A 22,775-nucleotide genomic window follows, 5' to 3' on the forward strand; every position below is an offset into this window, starting at 1 on the left:
CTGGGATAGCTCACCCCATTGGCAATGTTTAAACAGTATGAGGAAGTTCTTCTAAGTCCAAGCTTCTGTAAATGTATAGTTGAGGCAGGGCCAGCTTCAGGGTTTTTTGTACTCTAGGCGAGACCACCTTCTGGCACCCCTCCCCCACGCGCCCATCAATTATGGAGTTGCCAACCTCCAGGCAGGGCCTGGAGAGAAGGAAGTCCAGTTGCTAAGTGCGCGCCACACACACACACACACACAGAGTGGATCAGACTACCTCGGGAGGTGGTGGATGCTCCTGAATTCCAGGTATTTCCCAACCTGGAGCTGGCAACCGTGCACAGAAACTGTGTCCATTCTTTGCTTTGATGCGGAGAAAGCGTGCACACAGTTGGGCTTGCTGAATGTCTCTAACCCGACCTAACCTAGTGGCCACCACTGCATCCAGTGATGGTGAGTTCCGCAGGTTACTGATGCCACGGGAGAAGAAGCCCGTTCCAATCCTAATCCACTCCCAGTCAACTGCAGGGGGTGCCTCATCATCTGCCAGTCCTAAGGGGCGGATTCAAACACTGCCGCAAAAGCTCTCCGCTGTGCACTGCACCTGATGTCAAGGGCGTAGACTTTCCAATTTCCCGGGGGGGGGGGGGGCTGGGGCGGGGCCAGAGGCACTGCTAAGTCCTTAAAAGAACTGGCCACAGGGTTGTTGTGAGGATGAAATGGAGACTCATGGGCAGGGTCCCCAGCTTCCCTGGCAGGAACACTATGTTAAGAAATCTCTCACAATTATGCAGCCATAGCAGGCAGGAGGGAAGGAGGCAAATACCTCTAGCGTCAGAGACTTGTAGAGGAAGAGTCAAACTTTGGGGACTCACCCCGTGCCCCAGAGGGCCAAGGCCCTCTTTTGGGAAGAAGGCTTACATTGAATGTGCAAATATGTGGAGCAAAAGCAGTAAAATACTAGTCTTAATCCATACATTCAAAAGGTGTTAAAGTTTCCTGGTTGTCTGACTTCTTAGAAGCCATAATTACAAAGCGATGTAGATAGAACGTTCACTCTGGAGTACCCCTCACTTCAATGGGACTTACACCCAGGGGTCTTGTAGAAAAAGAGCTGCCGGAGCTCATTAGCATAACTCATTAGCATAACTTATTTGCATATGCCACGCCCCCTGACATCACCGGAAGTGACAGAAGGCCACACCCCCTGACATCACCGGAAGTGTGTCAGAAGGCCCGGCTACTTACCCTCCTGCTTCATCCTCATTCCCAAACGGAATGAGGATCGAAGCAGAGGGCGGGGTAAAGAAGGGGGCGGGGCTTCACCACGTGACCGCCCCGCCCCCTAGAGGTTCTCTTCCGGAGCTCCGTACCTGAGAGCTCCCCCCCGACTAGAGCCCTGCTTACACCAGTGTAGGACTGTGGCTTCACTGGGAGAGTCTGATGTACTTGTTTAATACCAGTAGCAAGTGTGGTAATAATCCTAGAAATGTTGCAGCTGGAAGGGGGACTTTATCAGGCTTGCAATATGCTGCAAACTAAGCATCTGTCCACAAAAACCAACCCAAAATATGGAAGAAACAAAGATTTGTCTCCCTTGATAGGAGCAGAAACATACAAAATGCATTTTTAGTTTTTATTTCAAAACAACTTTAGACAAATGATCTTAGTATACAAATCTGATTTCTTTTTATACAATATAAAGATAGTTCCCACATTGCTTCTCAGTACAAAGGTTCCCTCCCACCCCACCTTGAGAATACAACTACCAGAAGTGCTTATTTTACACAGGGGGTATTGAAAACAATGCACCATGTTAGTTTTCAGATTTGCAGGTTGAATACTAGTTATTTTACAGGAAACTTCTAGTGTCTTAATCAAATGCAAGTGAACGTGCAACACCAGAGCAGTGCAAGTTTGAGTAAGGCCAACTCAGTAAACATCACAAGGTCATTGCAAATGGGAAGGAAGAGGTTCAAAATATTTGGATTTTTTAAAAAGGACAATTAATCAAAAATGACAGACTTGCTTAGAGATCTTTAATGCCATAAAATGAATGCAAAGACCAAGCAGTGCTGATAGTATACTGAAGGCTTCTTGTGCCAGTTTGTCTGCAGCATGCTAAAACCTTAAACTACAAGTCTTAGACCAAGTGTGGTAATCACTAACATTTATGCCATTAAGTGTTGTGCAGCATTCAAGCATGTCTTATTTTGGATGGTGTGTAGCTTTTGTCTATGACTTCATCTTGCAAGAACATATGAAGACATCGTTCATTCTGTGCCAGAGGGTGGCCTGCAACTCTAGAGAGAGAGAGAGAGAGAGAGAGAGAGAGAGAGAGAGGGGTAAAGGTTATTCCTCTCAATGGTTTCAAGTCTTCCTACCCCAAACTCCCATGAGAATTTTCCATTTAGACAAGCAACGTGTATCTTGCATTTGTACACACACACACACCCAGAAGCTGGATCGTTTCTCTACATTGAGAAAGGTAGTTCACTGACCAACTTCTCATAATTCCACACAACAAGAGCACTTGCATCAGACCCAACTTTCCCCCTGAGATTTCAGAGGTGACAAATAATTGCCAACTATATCTTTAACAAAGCACAACCACCAGTTTAGAAGAGTTTTTGCAGTTGAATTTTGAATTTATAGCAGGATTCCGAACTATTTTTTCCTGAGGACAAAACATAGTAAAAATTCTTAATACACACTGTGTGGTACAAACTACTACCTATATCTAAAAGCTCAGTGGTGAGTCTTTGACAATTTTGTCTTAAGTTAGGCTTAAGCAGATATCAGGAGACCCTCAAAAACCTTGGTAGAGAGAGGCAGTCTGTCCAATGGCAACGGCTTTCAGACTCTGCTGCAGAGTCAAGCAGCAGCCTCTATGGTCCTGCTACCTAAGCTTCTTAACTGAAGAAGGAGCCTAAGCATGTGTTATGCTATCAAGCTAAAATTATGGCAGCACTAAGAACAGCCACCATGCATCAGAGCTGACTGGTGTGTTTCCATCAATGCCTTCAATTCGAACAATTCATCTCAGCTCCAACAAAAGGTTTAAGTTGTCAGCTGTGTCTAAATGAACTTTCTTCATATGAATTTCAGAGACCAAGGCCTCCTTGGGGGGGGGGGGAGTTTGCATTGGCTTTAGAAAGTCCAGGTCCAATTTTGCCAAATGTGAGCCAGCTGGGATGCAGTAAGTGCAGCCAGGAATGGTTGGCCTCTCAAGCGCTAGAAGGAAGACAGCTTAGCAGTAGGGCAGGGTCACCTCACAGCCACAGACCTGTCTTGCTTCAAACCTGCACAACTATTTTTCTCTTAAGGAAATGGGGCAAAACAGTATTTGAAAGGGGCCACCTGCTCTTTCATTCTACTATTCGGGGTTGGAAAGCCTATGCAGGGCCTGCTTGACAGTCACAACTACTAGGCATCTTCCTTGTATCCTTCAGCTTCCAGTAACCTCCAACAGAGAGTCACATTCAAGGCCAAGGTGTGGCAGTAAGCAAGTCTTGACTGTGTAGAAGTGAAGCCAACACTTCATATTCAGGCAGCACAAAATTCCCTGAACCTATTTCCCCCAAATTAAAGGCAAATATAAAGTTACAAGAAAGAAGACCCGCGAAACTCGCGGGGGTGGGGGAGCTCAAAACTCAGCAGGCGGAGGAGGAACCAGCAGGAGCAGGTAAGCTTCCCCCCCATCCTGCCGATTCCTCCGTCTCCCCGCCCACTCGATCGCTCCTACCCGCCTCCTCCCCCAGCTCCGTACCGAGGCCCGAGCGGCTTGCAGCCGCCGGGCATCATCGGTCCTTCCCCCCCCGGCTGCAAAGCGAGGCCTGCACAGCTTGTAACCGTTGGGCCTCGCCGCTCTCCCCCCCCCGGCCCCAAAGCGAGGCCCGGGGATTTAAGTATCCCCCCGATATATTTTTTAAAGGTTTCAGATTTTTGTGCACACCTGGGGACTGCCCCAAGTGGGAACAAACATCTTCCTCCCCCCCAGGTGCCTCCGATGTGCGGAAATAAGTATCTGCACGCAGGGGGCGCCTTTCGGTATTAGATATATAGATAGTACACATCCTGGAATGCTCATGATAAGAGATTTACAAGGCAGTATTAAGATCTGTTCTTCAGAGGGAATGCACATCCCCTTATCCATCCATCCCCCCAGCCTTATTTGTACGATTCTATCTTTACATGCTGTAATTTTAGCAATTTGCATAAATTAAGCCAAATTGAAACAAAACCCAGGTCACTACAAATACTTCAATCACTGCAGCAAGTGTTAAGCATTTGTAGACTGTTCAGCTTATATATTCACCGCACTTACACAGCTCAGCCTGGAAAACAGTTCAGGAGTTGTTAATAATTTGTGCTGAGCTTCGCATTAGCAGAAGTTCCCCTGGTCCTGGTAGACATCAAATGAGATAACTTTTCAGCACATGCAAGGTGACTGTATGCTGCTTAACGCATTGTTGCTAGGACCATGCATATCACTGAACTCCTTCCCTAACTCAAGAATTAGAATCTCACACTTACTTGTTTATGAATTGTTCAAGCCCTTGTTTCCTTTCTTCTATAAAGGAATAATCAAATATCCCGTCATCTCCTCTAAAAGGCAGCTGGCGTAGAAAAGCTTTTCCAGGTAAAGGTGGTACAACAACCTGAAAGATAGTTAGGATCTAAAGTATTAGCTCTATGCTGAAAACTAAAGTGACTGTATGCTACAGCTACTGTAAAGTCCAGGTCCAGAGCAGCTCCGCCCTTCAATCCACCCCAGTCATTTTGATCCCTGTGCAATGAGATCATGCAGCAAACCACAGTGCTACCAAGTTCCCTTGGATATTTTGCCTTACCTTACTCTCTCTTTCTAGTTCACTTCGGAGCCATTCAAAGTCACTGTATCGTCTCCTGACACAAGATTCCTTCAATTTGAAAATAGGAAGGTTTGTCTGAAAGAGATGTTTCCTACTGTCAGTTCAAAGAGAATAGAGATGTGGGCTCCAGCCTCTCCATTGGGGACATCACACTCCTCAGGCTCAGGGCTGAATTAAGAGAATTGCAAGTGCCAAGCATAAACACAGCTGTGAATATGCAGAACAGTTTGTACAGCTCCAGGGCCAAGGCAGGACACCCTACCATGTAGCCCATTGATCTCACTGCCAAATATGCAAGTTTAAACTTATGAAGATGGCTCCCTGGCCAACAAATTGCATTAGGACTACACAAAGTGGGTCACCTATTTAGGGCTCAAAAAATTCCTGATGACTAGGAACAATATTTTCAGCCTCTTGAGTGGTCAGCCCTTGTAATATCACAATCCAGCCTTATTCGCATCATATAGTCTTGCTACATCTAGAAGTGGAAAACACTGTTGGTCTGGGGCAATACCATTCTCATCTATCTCCTGGGGCAGCTCATCCCAACAATCTGATTGCCACATTATACTGCCACTGATCCTGGGCTGTGCCAGGAGACACAAATTCTGAATACAACAGCTCAGACTATGTTATATTACCATCAGTAGTAAGCTTTATGGCAAGAGGAGTGTTCAGACAAGGGCCAAGTACACCAGTACGTCCTTCTATCACAACCGCAATTTGCATGACAAATTCCTCAAGTGGTAAAGGCATTTCACAGCAACATACATAAGTCTGTCACTAACTGTACATCCAATATTGACTGGAAGAAAATCCCAGTTCCAAAAGATGTACATGTGTGAAAGAAGGCAGAGTACATGCTGGTGAAAGAAGGTGGAGGCATCCCCCTGTCCATCCAAAAGGTTATGCTGGGTATCATGGTATCTCTATACACAAGAGCCATGGGGGATGGAGGCTGTAGTAAGGAGAACTGAGTGAGACTAGGCAAAAAAGCACTTGTATTAGTGGTTTACACTTAAATTGCAATTTGTATAACAAACCAAGCAGTTGAAAATATGTATACTTGTTCTTCTATCTTGCTAAACCATATTAAAATTACTCCAGACATTCAAATATAAATTTGACCTTTTAATTTCAAAAGCTAGTTATAAAAGCAAGGAAAGCCCCATTTTAGCAGTGAAGTCTGTGGTATTTCATCACATATGGCTGCATCTGTAAATGCATGTGTGAAACTCAATCCAAGTAGCCTTAGGAAGGCACTTGCGTTTTCCCAGGTAAGTACAACATTGTTCATTGTATTAATGTCTAAGAGAAAAATCACCCTTTAACAAGTTCTTTTATGCTAGAAGTCATGCTTGTATTTAAAAAGATGCTGGCTTTTGTGAAGGTATTTGTATCCCTGGTAGGGAACACCACTGCAGAGTTCTCTCAGAGCACAGGGTAAAGATTCCCAGAAATAAAACACTGGATTATTGCTCTCTGATTTCACCTTTTGGCTTCTTAACAGTGTTCAGCCTTCCAAATTAAGTCATTGTAAGTGTGTAAATCCTGTACAGTTTTAGTGTTTTCTGCAGGTGAGATTTTTACCTTTAACATTCCATTCTCTCAAATTACTTAATCCTTCTTATTAACTGCTCTTTTATTCAGTAAATTAAGATTAAGCAGTGAAAGAAGTTCCTCAGATATTTTCCTATTCCTTGCTGCAGAAGCCTATAAAAGTTAATCTCTGGACAACACTCGGTTTACAAGCACAATATTAGGTAAAATGAGCTGTACTACCTTCCATTTTTCCTTCTTTGAACTTTTGACATAATCATGTTTATACTACAATGCATTTAACTTGCCCATCATTCCCAAATAGCTTCCTCTTCAGCAAAAGATGCAAAACTATTAAACAGTCACTTGAAGTCTTAGCAAAAAGGAGATTTGCCATACTGGTTATCACCTTAGCATCTGAAGAAACTGCTTCTAGCCTGCCTCCAGCAGTTTCCATGTTCACACCAAATGCAACATTTGTTTTTTAAACATGAGACTAGAACCGCCTACAACAGACTGGTTAAATCCTTGTATATCAGAATTTTAACTAGAGATGCCACCAGGGTTTGCGTTGGAGATATAGCATGCAAATTCTCTAATCTCATTTCAAGGCAGACTGATTTGGGTCCAATTTAATAGGACTTGCTTCGGTGCCCTCAATGCATCAACTGCTACTTTTGTTGGGGAGGGGGACTAGCCAACAACTGGGAAGGACTCGTTAAACCTTCTTGCAACTGCAATAACCAATCTTCACTGTCAGAGATTACAGGAAATTATTTTTTCTTGGGCAAAAAGAATACATACTTTCCCAGCATCTCCATTTTAAAATGGCCAAAATAGATTAGGATTGCACCCATGATTTCAAGAAGACTTCCGTGCTGCGGGTTACATCGTTCCTCTTCTGAGTAATAAGCTTTGTTGTCTAGGAAGGGGGGAAAGAACTGGAAAATGGGCAGGCATCTATACTGCAAGTGTTGACAGCAGCCTCTATTCAGCAGTCACGAGCCTCACAAACGTTAAGTAAATGACAGATGCCCATAAATACAACAGTTCTGGGATGGGGGAGAAGACGATGTTTCATTCATCACTCATTGCAACATGTGACTTAAAGGCAAGATGGGCTATCTACAGCAAGATACATAACAATTACAAATATTACCTTCACTCCAATCTGGATCTGGGGAAACAGCAACTCCTTTTGGCTAACTGATGTGCAAATCCAGCTACTGAAGCTACTGTGTGGTATACAGGTAGCTACTTATGGCCAGATAAGGCAATTCCCTCTTGTAATTCTCTGCAAAGATGCATGCACTATTCTGTCCTCTTCTGACTAATTCAAGTATGAAACAAAGCATAAAAGGCCCAAATGACTACATTCAATAATGATCATTTTTGGTACTTTCCCTCAGACTAGATCCAGTTCTGTTTTCAGAAATACTGGTTCAGAAAGGAAGCTTAAACTGTCAATGAAGAAACTAGAAAGTCTACCTCAAATCTCACTTCTACTAAAAATTCATTAAGTAACCATCACCTGAATCCTTTTGCAATATAGGGCTACCTTATTATCCAGTAATTCTTATAACAGCACTGCATGAGAAGCTATTTGAGCACTCAAGTACGTTTCAGCATTATTTATGCAGATGAAGGCAAGCATAAGAATGCAAAAGTAGGCACAGAAATGTAGGCTTAGTTTCAATTAGTGATGTGGACTGACACTGAACCATAGATAGCTGTTTTGAAAAGAGATTTGAACCAAGGGGACACCACAAAAGTGTTCTGGGAGGTACTTAATGTATCAAGTTACTTAAGGGAATGGGTGGCTGGACATCAGCAAAATATCTGAGTAGTGGAGAGAGAAAGGGGCTTTGGGAAGCCCAGAAGGCAAGAGCAAGGAGTTGTGCTGATATGGAAGGTAACAGGAAGCCACTATTGGAATTTACAGTAAGAATGGACATCACATGGTCTTAATGTGAAGACTGATGGTTCGGGGAACAGATCTGTGGATAGAAGCAACAAGATATGCCTCTACTGTAGTGGGGCCTTGTAGCGCCCCAAGATGCCCACAGCATGACCAAACCCATCAGAAAAGATTGTGGGCAGAGTAGCTGTCTTTACCACCTTCTGAAACTACATTCCCAGGTAAAGATGCAAGCACACTCTTCTTCAAACTGTCTAAAATGCTAAAGAACATGCCTGAAGTCAGTGTGTAATGACATAACCCTTCAGTCATTAAAAGGAAAACATGCAGGAAAAGGTCAGCTAAGCAGCCACCTTTTTCAGAAAATTGTCTTGCTAGAAGGAACAGGTGTCTGATAGAAAAAGGCTCCAGTACTGAAGACCAGGATATTGGTTACATTAGGGGAAGTATACACATACCAAACCAACATCTCCAACTAGCTCCTAAAAATGGGAGTAGCTGAGTTACTTTATGTAGCTATATTCATTTGTTTCACACCACAGCTAACAAAAAACATGGCAGCAACTCAAGAGGGGGAATCATGTAACCCCAAAGACACTGATTTTGCATTAGAAGGTATGACTAGTTAACTTTAGCAACATGCAATCACATTTTATACTAAATCAGACCAGTGGTCTATGAAGTCAATACTGACTTTCAGTGTCTCAGGGAGAGGACTTTAAATCATCACCTATTATCTGATCCTTTTAACTGGAGACTGAATTCAGGACCTTGTGAATGCAGAGCAGATGCTCTACCACTGGGCCACAGGCCCAGAAGGCTTAGCTCAAGGGTGTCAAACATGCGGCCCGGGGGCTGGATGAGGCCCCCAAAGGGTTTTTATTAGGCCCACAGTGGAACTGGCTGTCTTCTGCTTCTTCTTCCAGTTCTGCTGCTGCTGCGTCATCATAGGTTTGCACCTTACAGATACACACAAAAAGGAAGGGAAGGGGGAAGGAAAAAAAGGGGGGGGGAAAGAAAACTCAACCCCAAAAGTTGCTATGGATCCACAAGGGTTAAGCTGACACTAAATATTATGAAAATACAAAATTTATTCAGGTGTACACATTTTAAAACTTAGACTCATTAAAAATATACCATTCAGACATAAAAAACTTCTCAACATTCATACATAGATGGGTTAGTGCTGTGCAACTGAACCAAACGCGTTTCGGCACCCCAAAGGGCCTTCCTCAGTGGTCACAATTCCAATTACAAGTTTGACATACATTCAAAAAAAAACCCCAGTAATGCTATATATGGTGGCCAGTATAGTAGCTTATACCAGAATTTGTACAGGATGGAGTGACATACATTCAACTCATGCAAGTTTGTGCTACCAGGTTAGTAGGCCAGTAATTAGAAAAATTTTATATAAAAAATGAATTTCTTTTTGAAACATATAACTTTATGTAATTATTTCATTCCCTTTCATATCTAGAATTATTGGTGGACTTTAATTGGCTCGACCGGAGGCCTATCTAATATAATAATAATAAACAAATACACAAGGTAATTTTTAAATTTTTGATATATATTATTTTTCAATTAATAATATGTATGAATGTTGAGAAGTTTTTTATGTCTGAATGGTATATTTTTAATGAGTCTAAGTTTTAAAATGTGTACACCTGAATAAATTTTGTATTTTCATAATATTTAGTGGCAGCTTAAACCTTGCGGATCCATAGCAACTTTCTGGGTTGAGTTTTCTTTCCCTCCCCTTTTTTCCTTCCCCCTTCCCTTCCTTTTTGTTCGTATCAGACGTGCAGGGTTTTCCTGTAACCTTGGTGATATGGCCACCAGAGAATTTAGTGTGTTTAGTTATTCTGATATACAGATTGCATCTGTGCTTAATAAACCTGATTTTTTTACATCTGTGAGGGAGACAAACAAGTCAAATGCTTGGGACAACCTGCAAAAGGTAACATGTAAGAAAATGAACATTGAAACCCATGCAGGGGCTCTGAGGGACTATTGTAAATCATTCCTAGAGGATTACGTATACACAAACCTCCAGGTATGTTCCTGCAGAATGATAAGTTCAAGGACAGATGGGTTTCTATTTTGAATAAGTGTTCCATGGACCTCATGATTTTGCTTATAGAGACGGCAGATACAGAAATAGCTCAGATAGAGAGGGAGAAAGAAATGCTTATAGAGAAGGAAAGGGAAAACTTAAGCGAGAGAGACCTTGCTACACGGCTTGAAGCTCTAGATAAGGAAATTCATACACAATTTTTAGACCTGAAAGAAGTTAAACTCCATAAATTCCAAAGAGATTTGAGGGACTATGAAGAAGGGAGGGTCTATGACTGGTCTGCACAGAGAAAAACCTACAGGGGCAAGAAATCAGTCTCTTTTGATACTACCCTAAATACTAGTTCTGAATTGAACAGTAGTGTTCACTCAGAGACAGCCTTGGAACAGAGCACCAGCCATAATAACCCCCACCACTCTATACTAAAGAGGAATGAGAATTTTTTAGGTTCAGACAGGGAACTAAGGTCAGGAAGGAGGTTTACACCTCAAGAATACAGACCCAAGTACAGCAGGAGGGGCAAAACAACCCCCAGGTAGTCAATCTCTCTAAGATGCAGCTATCAGAGTTGGAAATTTCAATACTTAACAAAGGCCTGTCTTTTATTCCCACACCTCCATGCAATACATTTCAACTTGTGGTGGAAATACATAGTATGTTTAGAAAAATTAGATTGGCAGATATTTAAAAAAATAACACTGAAGATACAGTTCCAGAATCCAGCATTTACAGTTTAAAACCCAAGTCTACTTTTAATCCAGCCACAAAAAATCCCAGGCTTTTGGCTTTTCAAGAATTGGTACTAGAGGAAATACAGAGCTTAGAAGAAAGCGTTCCACCGGTTTGGCACAATTTGAATAAGAAGGAACATCAAGCCCTAAAACAGCTAGAGCAAAGAAAAGACACCATTGTTAAACCAGCTGATGGGGGGGGGCAGTAGTCATTTGGGGTAGGGAGGATTACATCACTGAAGCCTATAGACAGTTGAACAACACTACACACTATAAAAGGAGTAAGGCGAATCCATCAAAAATTGTTAAGAAGAAAATTCAGGAAATGCTGGAGGAAGGGCTAGTAGAAGGTTATATAGATAAAATCAGGCATGATTACCTCCTTAATTCGGAGGAAAGGATGCCCCAATTTTACCATTTACCTAAAATTCATAAAGGCACCCTTCCTGTCTCTGGCAGACCTATAGTGTCAGGATGTGGATCAATCTTAGAGCCTTTAGCACAATATTTGGATCTTTTTCTGAAGCCATTTGTACATACCACCCACTCTAATTTGAGGGACACCATGGACTTCCTAAACCATATTAATAACATCTCTATTGACACCCAAAACCCATAATCAAAGCAAAGACAGGATTATTATACCTCTCACATACAACAGTGCTTTTCAAGAATTGAAAACCTGTAACAACTATTATTAATAAATATTGGCACTTGCTCGCTAACATACCCAGATGTCGTAATCCCCCCCTGGTGACAGCAAAAAGAGCTAGGAATCTGAAGGACATGCTAGTTAGAAGCAGGGTGAGTGGTGAGAAAGACACAGATAACATGCGTGTGAGTCACATACCAAAAGGTTTCTTCCGCTGCAATAATTGGTCTGTTTGTGGTCATGCAGAGCCTAAGAAATTCTTTCATAATACAGCCAGAACTAAAACTTACTCTATTAATATGTATGCCAACTGTCAGAGCAAAGGAGTCATTTACTGTTTGGAATGTCCTTGTGCCAAGCTGTACCTAGGGCAAACGAGCAGACCGGTGAAAACCAGAATATGTGAACATCGCAGCTGTCTTAAGATGCATAAGCACTCTGCTCCTATGGTGAGACATTACATCGAAATGGGACACTCCTACCATCAATTAAAATTCTAGATTATAGAGACTGTGAAGACTTCAGGCCAAGATATACACAGAATACTCCTGAGAAGAGAACTGTTCTTAATGAGGAAGTTGACTGGACTTGCTGTTTATGATTATTTGGACCTGTTTTTTGCATAAATTCTGTACGGGCTGTTTAGAAATATTTGAAGTAATTGTCAGTACAAAATCCCTCTCTCATCTTCACTTCAGGGTTACCCTTCCTTCTGCCCCTCCTTCTATTTTGCATCTCTCCTGATTGACCTGTACAGTAATTGGTGATTACATCACCCCAGTAATGCTATATATGGTGGCCAGTATAGTAGCTTATACCAGAATTTGTACAGGATGGAATGACATACATTCAACTCACGCAAGTTTGTGCTACCAGGTTAGTAGGCCAATAATTTAAAAAAATGTATACAAAAAATGAATTTATTTTTGAAACATATAACTTTATGTAATTATTTCATTCCCTTTCATATCTAGAATTATTGGTGGACTTTAATTGGCTAGACCGGAGGCCTATCTTATATAATAATAATAAACAAAATACATAAGGTAATTTTTAAAATTTTGGTATATATTATTTTTCAATTAATAATAATGTATATATGGGAAACTATAATGAATTTTTCTTTGTTTCCCTTTTCCCTCTTTTTCTGTTTGTAATCAGTATTTAGGAAACAACATCTGGCCTTATACTGCATATGTATTGAACATCTTATGTTAAAAATTTTTTTGAATGTATGTCAAACTTGTAATTGGAATTGTGACCACTGAGGAAGGCCCTTTGGGGGGCCGAAACGCGTTTGGTTCAGTTGCATAGCACTAACCCATCTTTGTATGAATGTTGAGAAGTTTTTTATGTCTGAATGGTATATTTTTAATGAGTCTAAGTTTTAAAATGTGTACACCTGAATAAATTTTGTATTTTCATAATATTTAGTGTCAGCTTAATCCTTGTGGATCCATAGCACCTTACAGATACATACCTGAACAGCATACTCAAGATTGCAACAGCACAGACATTTTGACGCAATAATTCAGAGCAAGAGGAGTCAGTTATCAGACACTGTTAAACAAAATATAGCAAGAGTGCTAATGTTTTAAACATATTTTTATTTTAAGTAAAAAAAACACCTTTGTGTTTGTGTCCTTTATAAAGTTTATATCTCCGCTACCTGGCATTACATTTTATGACACACATGGCCCGGCCCAACAAGGTCTCATTTATGTCAGTTCATAACAAATGAGTTTGACTCTCCTGGCTTAGCTCCTTGAAGGGAACTGTTCTAATCCACTGTTCTTCCATCCCCAAAAAAGAAACAGAGAATTAGTCCATCAGTCACCAACCCAAGACAGCAAGAAACCTGTCATTAAATCAGGAAAGTGTTTAAAACTATTACGAAATGGACAGTAGTAGAATTGCCATAGAATAATTGGTATGATCCATATTGCATTTATGCCGCTTTACAGCTCTTCCCATTTTGGCCACCAATTTCTATTTAAAGCTCTAGTATGCCTGCAAGTAAAGACTCATTAACATATGTTCCCTCTAAGCTGTGGAGTCTTGTGAGCAAAAATTCTACTTTGTGAGCTACTGCTATTAAAGTTGTGAGCGAGTGATTTGGTTACTGTATAAATTAGTTTGCTCTGGAGCCCTCCTTCCTGAGCCGAGACAAAAATGGGCGAGCCAGAGGCTAAAAAACTGTGAGCTAGTTCACACTAACTCAGCTTAGAGGGAACACTGCATATGACTCTCCCCTTCAGAGAAGTATAATTCTACACAAAACCATTCTGTTACCACAGCACCAGTTTTCATGCTGTCTATTGGTAGAAGACAATCTTATACATTTAGATGTCAGAAATCAGTACATGGAATAATTAAAACCATCGCCACTGGAAAGACAGATTAGATATAGTACTAAACCAAAAGAATAATCACCTACCCACTAAATGAATTTGTAAATCCATGAAGCATACATACAGATAACAAGGCCCTTATTTGGAAGCCATAATGGACTTCCACTGCCTCCTGCTGGTTAATTCCTAGTGCTTAAGATTTCACTTTCTTGTTTGGTACCTTAAAAACATTTTGGAATTTGCTGGAGAGAATACAGTTATTCAGAAGTGTTAAAGGTTACCTCTCATGAAGCTTGCTTGAGGCAGCTCACAAAGTAAAACAATACAACAACAAAGCATAAATTAAATCAACACTAACAATCAAATTAATAGATGCACTAAGGGCATAACAGCCTAGGACAGCACAAATCACCATTAAAACAATTTTACCACAGAAACAAGGATGGGATAACTCTTTAATCAAAAACCCAGATAAACATAAGTGTTTTGGCCTGTTACCTAAATGGCAATAGCATAGGCACCACACAAGCTTCAAGGGGAGGGCATTAGAGAGATGACAAACCACCACCAAGTAAGCTATACAAAGTTTCTGCCTACCTCACCACAGAAGGTAGAGCCTAAGAGAGCAGGACTGGGAAGTAAGACCTTAACTGCCAGGCTATATTGGAGGAAGTAATCAGGACAGGTATCCCAGCTTGAGCCCTTGTCCCTAAAGGGCAAGAATCAGCACCTGATTTGTGCCCAGAAATGAACAAGGCTGACAATGCAGGTGTTTCTAGTAAACAAAGGCCTGAAGCCTTCTGAATTTTATTAGCACATTTATATGCTGCCTCCCCGAGCCAACGATGACAACTCAAGGTGGCTGAAAAAAGCCTGAGCCACCGGTACCCCCCAGCATTAAAACAGAACCACAGTAAGCTTGTGCCTAGAATTTTTATCAATGATTTTATTGTGTCATCTCTCAGCAATTCTCAATGGAAGTACAAAAGCCTGGATCCACAGTTTTCCCATAGGTGAGAAAGGGTGGAAGTGGTCCTCTTTGACCACAAAAAAAGCTATGTCATGGGAGCTGCATAGAAAAAAGTAATGTAGAACAGGGCTCTAACAATGATGGGAACTGGCTGAGATTGGGCAAAAAGCTGGCTGGATCTAATCCAAATCTTATTTATAATTTTGCATCAGAATGTTTTGCTGTATGACAGAAGTGTGCATGACGTTTTTGTCATTGCTTGTTTATATGTAAGCTTTACACCATTCATTGGTGATGAATGAACTCATTTCATAACCAGATGCTATCTATATTGGCTTTAACGTTCTATTACATGCAGTTTTCAAAAGCAGTATTGGAATTATGAGAAATTGGGTTAGGCAAAGGTTAGGAGATACCTTTTTGCTATTTGCTATGATGATGACAACCAAGGTTAACCCTATATTTATTTACAGACCACAGCACTTCTGTCACAGGATTAATACAAATAGAAGAAACAACAAAGAAGTTAGGATTAGGTTTTGAAGCAGCAATAATTAGAAATGTTGGTCATTAAAATACAAAAACCTGAAGACTCAAAAATGCAAGAGGCTCCTAAGTGTCAGGGATGGCTCCTACAACCAAAGAAAATTTGTCAAGGACTACAGAAAGCCCACCTGAAAGTAACAGCCTTCCTTGAAAACACAAGTTTTCAAAGAACCAGCATTGGAGCCTCACACCTCCTGACAGAGCATGTCTTACACCGCCACAGCTGTCAAGGAAAACAGGATCGTGCTCGGCAGCAGTGGTGTGTGTATTCTGCCTGTTACAGTGAGAGCCATTTCAGAGCCAGTGTTGTATAGTGGTTAGAGTTTTGGACTAGGCTCAAATCACCATTCCACCACAGAAGCTTGCTGCATGATCTTGGACAGTCCCTCTCTCAGTTTAACCTACCTCACAGAGTTGTTGCGAAGATAAAATGAGGAAAGAAATGATGTTATAAGCTGCTTTGAGACCTCACGGGGGGGGAGCAAGGTATAAATATCCTAATAATTAGTTGTTGTAGATTTTCTGGGCTGTATGGCCGTGGTCTTGGCACTGTAGGATCTCTTGAATTAATGTTTCGTTATGCTTGCACCTGTTCAGAGTGATCACAGCATTTTGTACTGGCTTATGTTTCTGGGACGGTAAACACCAGAGAAACCTACGGAGCACTGATACTGTGTGACACTATTCCCAGTGTAAGGTGACCATGTAATGTGACCAAGCCAAATCAGTGAAAAAAAAAACATCAAATGGCTTGGCTACACTGCATGTATCATAGTCCCAGTGGATTATGTTATAGAATCAACTTAGTATACACCAAGGACTGCAGGGTAAGGTAGCCTTGCAGACTGAGTGTAGTACAACCTAGTGTACATGTCTAGCTCATCACCTAGTGCTGCATAACATTAAACAGCTAGAACTTATGGCTGCCAGACAATCTTAGGATCTCCTGGCTATTTTACATGCAATATATGATAATTAATTAATTAACAACCTAGGGTAGAATCTGATGATGTGGTATTCAATATCAAGCTTCAAATACAAGAACTGTTCAAATATCACATAGGATTACAAAATATCATGTAGGATTATAAGACAACGTCAGCAGAACTACGAAGACTTTAGCAAATTCAAGAAGTTTTTCCCCACCACATCTACCTTTCCCCTCTTCATTTCTAGTTTCATGACGTACCTTTCAGCAAACCCACACAAAAACCCAACTAGGCACAGTCGCTAGAAAAAGCTACAATAAATCAATGACAAAAGTCTGAAACTCAGAGTTAAGAGTTTTCTTGTTGATCAAGTCATGTATGGTATTAGCAGTGGCTCAAGTGGTTAAGACGCTGAACTACAGGCTGTGGAAGGTCAGTAGTTCAGCAGTTCAAGCCCCGGGTGCCGCAAGACAGGGGGAGCTCCTGTCTCTAGTTCCAGCTCCTGCCAACCTAGCAGTTCGAAAGCAAGAAATTGCAAGTAGATAAATAGGGACCACTTCGGTGGGAATGTAACAGCGTTCCGTGCGCCTTGGTGTTTAGTCATGCCGGCCACATGACCACGGAAACGTCTTCGGACAGCGCTGGCTCTTTGGCTTTGAAACGGAGATGAGCACCGCAACCCTAGAGTCGGATTTGACTGGCTTTCGAGCAAGGGAACCTTTACCTTTACCTAAATTGTCCGTTAGTTGCTGTGTAACCATAACTGCCCTACTGGATCCAACCAGTAGTTCATCTAGTCCAGAAACTTGTTTCACACAGGGACCAGTTACCTTGGAGAGTCAACAAGCAGAGCCTAATGGCCAGTGTCTTCTCCTGATGCTGTCTCCTAGCACTGGCTTTCAGAGGTTTGCTCCCTCTGAATATGAAGGTTTCCTTTAGTCACCATTGCTAGTAGTCACTGGATGGACCTATCCAATCAGTCTGTCCTTTTCATCTTGCATTGCACTCTGACAATCCCATTATCTACATGTCCTGTTACACACTTAAGACTGAGAGGCCATATCCTCTGCACATTCAGGGGAACATTAAAAGTTTTACACTGATTTCATCTTGAAGGTAAATATCTTGAGATACTACTGCTATACACAGACATTTTAGCAGCTGTGAAATTATGTTAACTAGGCAACTTCTTAGAGGCAAAAAGTCTTAGAGCTTCTAGGCGCTCACAAGCAGACACTCTCCACACATGTATATACCAAGTCCCTTCCATCCAAGTAGTCAGATATCCTCAGGGGCTACTACACCAGGTTCTGCTCTAGCCATGGGCCCACAGCAGTCACCAATAGTTTGGAACATAAGCACCATCAACACCTTAGGCCCCACCTTAATAGCACTAGGCTATGATAGGGATTTCACACATAATTCACTTACTTTCTACCCAAAGTACCCAAATACTGAATAGATAGCCCATCAGCATGTCTGTGTCTAGTTTCACATGATACCACCTTGAATAAAGTATCCTGTGTTAAAGGAAACCCACGAAACCTCAGTTACCTGGAAGCTCTATTTGTGAAGCCAAGATCTGGTCCCCCTCACCAAAAAGATGCATTGACACAAATCAAAGTAATACAAGGAACTGCTGGCATAAAGAGGAGAATGAGGTCCCACCTAATGTAGTCATGTGAGCTCTGAAGTACAACAGGTCATGCCTGGAAGGAAAAACCCTCAAGACACTGCCTTACCCAGAGCCTAGTACTCAGAGGACCACAATTAGGAACCACCAGTAGTTTCATTACTGTATTTTTTTGCTACAGAAGACTTTCCCCCATCGTTATTAACATTTGTTTGTTTATGGTGGGACCTTATCTAGCATTACAATCCCCATTTTAGACATGTAAAATTTCTGGAAATTATAAAGCCATGAAAAAACATTTTAGAAAAAAAGTAGTTTTGGGAAGAACTGAAGCATATGCAATGCCTACTTTCCTTTCAAACTTATTTTTACATATTTAACTTAAAATGCATCATTTATAATGTAGCATATAAAATTGTATTTGGCATATTTATGGAATTGAAAACATAAGATACATTGTCAGTATGAAAATGCAGGTCTACCCCAGTACTTGAGAAAGAGTTGCAAACTGTTGCACTCAATGCTACCGTACCATATGTGCCTTAATTGCTTCTACATAAGAGGTAAGAAAAAATAAATTGAACCTAGGAAACCAAAGTATATTATTTGGATGGAAACTCTCATAGACGCATTATGTGGAACTACTACCATATTTAGATATTAAGTTATATTTTATAATGATGAAAATATTGAACTCATTAATAAACGTATTATTATTCATTATAATATTTGTTGTTGCCAAATTACATTTCAACAGAAATTCTTGAAAATGTTCAGTACATTGTAGACATAGGAATTATTTAATGCTGTAGATTGTCTTACTTTTTTTCGCCATAATAAATGGTTGGAGGGCTGGCTTATCCATGGCTCTGTCCAACTGCTGGAAGGATACTCAGACCCAAAGGCGCAGTGCAAGTTTACCTTTACTATGCAGCTTTACTATTACATCTCTGCTTTGAGGAACACGCTTGACTCCAAGGAAATTTCCCTCACTTTCGATGGCTGAGCTTTCTCCATCTTCCCTTTCTCTCATCTCCCCCACACCCAGGCTTTGCAGGGTGACAGTCCTTAAGGAGTAGCCCAGGACTGGACCTGCCCCCTAATTGCAGGTTCTACTCTCTCCCTGCCCACACCACAACCCCAGAAGAACCCCCTCACCTCGTAGCTGCAAAGGCTCTCTGTCTGTGGCCCAGCTGACTGGAGCCTGGCTGTACCTTGGCTATAGGCCTCCGGGCAGCTCCTGTGGGGAATCCCTTGGTCTTGGACAGTTTTTCCCCCAGGAAGAGCTTCCACTGCTCTCTCCCTTGGTCTCCTCTGACATTTTGAGTAAAAATAGTTTTCATTTTATTCACTGTAAAAGGCAACAAGAAGTTATTTCAGTGCTCCCTGGAAATTCCCAATTTTTCTATTGGGAAAAACTGAAAAAAGATCCTCAGGAAGTTTTTAATTCTCCCCCCACACACACACTACCTTGAACTCTAACACTTTAAAGAAGTAGGAGTCTCCAATCACCATACAGTCAATTACACTTGCTCCTTGTGGGGAGATAAAGTGGTCTTCACATTTGTAATTTCACCCAGAAATCTTTACCATATCTGTGAACAGCCACCTCCAACCCTTTTCACTGCATCCCCTACAGTTCTTATTTGCTCCTGGACCCTTCTATGCTCACCCAATTCTACCCCACTGGCAAACTGCACTCCCATTTCTAATAAAACAAATCTTAGAACTTCTTAGGCACTTACATGCAGACAATACTAAACAATACCCTTCCTATGCATGCACCAGGGTCACTTTCATCCAGGCAATCCAAACCTAGAAAGAAAACAACCCTTTTGCTTCCCCTAGTTATGATTTTTGCCTACTTCAAGATTACTTATGACTTGAAAGCAATGCTCCCTCTAAGCTCCACAGTGTTGTGAGCAAGTCTACGTTTGACTACTGCATAAATTATTTTAGAAGATTATTTCCATAACCTTGTAAAATCTCAGAATGAATTCTTTTAAACTATATTTTAAGAATAATATAAACATTATAAGGAAAAAACAGAATCAAGTCAAATTTTGTCACACAAAATGTTGTCTTCTACAGAGGTAGACCAGGCCTCTGCAGAACAGGTCTACCTGCCCCTTTCCACTATATGGGTAGACCTGGCTTCCGGATAACAGGTCTACCCATCCCAGTCCTCTATATTGATAGACCTGGCCTCTAGAGAACAGGTCTACCCGTCACAGTCTACTTTATTGGTAGACCTGTCCTCCAGAAAACAGGTTTACCCACCCCTTTCCACTATATTGATCAACCTGGCCTCCGGAGATCGACCCACTCTGGTCCACTATATTTGTAGACCTGTCCTCCCAAGAACTGGCCATTCCACTATATTGGTAGACCTGGCCTCTGGAAAACAGATCTACCTGCCCCAGTCCACTATACTGGTAAACCTGGCCTTGGACCGTCGCCCTGCGCTGATCCTTAGAAAACATACCAGTACTTGGGGGGGACGGGGACTCTTGCAGTCTATTTTTTTTTTAATTGAAATATGACAATCAGCATCACAGGTCAAGTATAACAGAGGTGGAACAATCATTGTCAGAACTCTACCTAACCTATCAAACAGGAAGGTGCTTAGATGTTATCAACCTGCCCAACCTACTTATTTATTCAAATATTTATATCCCACTTTTCCCTGTGACTCAAGGCAGCTTATAAATCATACTGAAAAGCATAATAGGGGTGTGCAAAAAAAATTGTTTTTCCCCCAATCTCCATTATAGCCTATGGGGACCATTATAGTCAATGGCCCCCATAGGCTATAGTGGAGAATCGATCCACGGGTATCTGAGGCTCTGGAGGAGGACTGTTTTTTTAGGAAGAGGCACCAAATTTGCAGCATAGCTGCTGGTGCCTCTCCTCAAACCCCCCCCCCCCAAAAAAAAGTTTCAAAAAGATTGGACCAGGGGATGCAATTCTATGGACCCCAGAAGGAGGTGCCCCCATCCCCCATTGTTTGTGAGCTGAATGAAGCAGAAATCCTCTGAGCTGGCCTCTGAAATGTACACAAGTGCCCCCTAGCGAAGCTTAGTGGGAACTGTGCTTCAATGGAGCTGAAATTCCCATTAGTTGAAGCCCTGTTTTTCTTTTACTTAATTTACTAGCTGCCCAGGTACATGGAGCTCCTTCATCAGTGCTAGATACTCCACTCAACCCAGGGAAAGAAGAGCTCTCCACTCTTCCCCATTGTTCCACTTAAGAGGTATAACTTGCCCACACACTTGGTAGTTGGAAGTCTACACCTCATACTTGCAGCAACACTTTATTACTACCCAGTCAAGGACCAAAACTGCTGGTGGGAGAGTCATTGCTGCAACTGGTGTCCAGAATTACTGGATCTGGGGAAGCAGGTGAAAGTACTGCTCAGAGGCATTTTGTTATTCAGTGTAAAGATCTGCACTGGGAGATCTAACAGCAAGAGGTCATAGGAAAAGAAGCCATTCCCCTGCATTGATAAAGTGGTCTCTGGAACCCAAAGTAGGTTTCATTCAAAGAGTAGGATCAGTTCAACACAGATGTAAAGTTTCTGTAAATGTTGAAGCCACAGAAATTCTGGATAAATATGCAATACTACCTCCTCATGGATCACTGCCTTGTCATGGCAAGGGGCTTGCGTGGTTCAATGAAGCTGTGGGCTATGCCGTGGAGGGACACCCAAGACGTGGACAGGCCACAGCAGAAAACTCAGACCAAGCGTGATCCCCTGGAGAAGGAAATGGCAACCCACTCCAGTATTTTTGCCAAGAAAACCCCATGGATAGTATCAAAAGGCTAAAAGATATAACGCCGGAAGATGAGCCCCTCAGGTTGGAAGGTGTCCAATATGCTACTGGGGAAGTAACCCCAGAAAGAGTGAAGCGGCTGGACCAAAGCCGAAAGGAAGCTCAGTTGTGGATGTGTCTGATGGTGAAAGGAAAGTTCGATGCTGCAAAGAACATAGGAACCTGGAATGTAAGATCTATGAATCAAGGTAAGCTTGACGTGGTCAAAAATGAGATGGCAAGACTGAACATCGATATCTTAGGAATCAGTGAACTAAACTGGACAGGAATGGGCGAATTTAACTCAGAAGACCATTGTATCTACTACTGTGGCCAGGAATCTCGTAGAAAAATGGTGTGGCCTTTATAGTCAACAACAGAGTGCAAAAGTCAGTACTGTGATACAATCTCAAAAATGACAGAATGATTTCGGCCGATTCCAAGGCAAACCATTCAACAGCACAGTAATCCAAGTCTATGCCCCAACCACTGATGCAAAAGAGACTGAAGTGGACCGGTTCTATGAAGACCTACAACACCTCATAGAACTAACACCAAAAAATGATGTCCTCATCATCATAGGGGACTGGAATGCTAAAGTAGGAAGTCAAAAGGTAACCGGAATAACAGACAAGTTTGGCCTTGGAAAGCAAAATGAAGCAGGGCAAAGGTTAACAGAGTTTTGTCAAGAGAACACACTGGTCATAGCGAACACCCTTTTCCAACAACCTAAGAGGCGCCTATACACATGGACATCA

The 22,775-nt window shown here is 41.8% G+C and overlaps 1 protein-coding gene across 1 annotated transcript in view; it reads right to left on the bottom strand.

Annotated features, from left to right (window-relative positions):
• Positions 1-1,610: 1,610 nt before the first annotated feature.
• Positions 1,611-22,775, bottom strand: part of SNX3 (sorting nexin 3) — a 48,440-nt gene continuing 27,275 nt past the window's right edge. The window contains exons 2-4 of the mRNA XM_015422612.1: positions 4,836-4,931; positions 4,519-4,643; positions 1,611-2,285 (exon numbers count right to left, since the gene is read on the bottom strand). Coding sequence (XP_015278098.1) covers positions 2,180-2,285; positions 4,519-4,643; positions 4,836-4,931 — 327 coding nt within the window. The 3' untranslated portion in view covers positions 1,611-2,179. The remainder of the gene's footprint in view (positions 2,286-4,518; positions 4,644-4,835; positions 4,932-22,775) is intronic.

Source organism: Gekko japonicus, unplaced genomic scaffold (assembly GCF_001447785.1).
Source record: "Gekko japonicus isolate JY-2015 unplaced genomic scaffold, Gekko_japonicus_V1.1 scaffold1807, whole genome shotgun sequence".
NCBI classification, from domain to species: Eukaryota; Metazoa; Chordata; class Lepidosauria; order Squamata; family Gekkonidae; genus Gekko; species Gekko japonicus.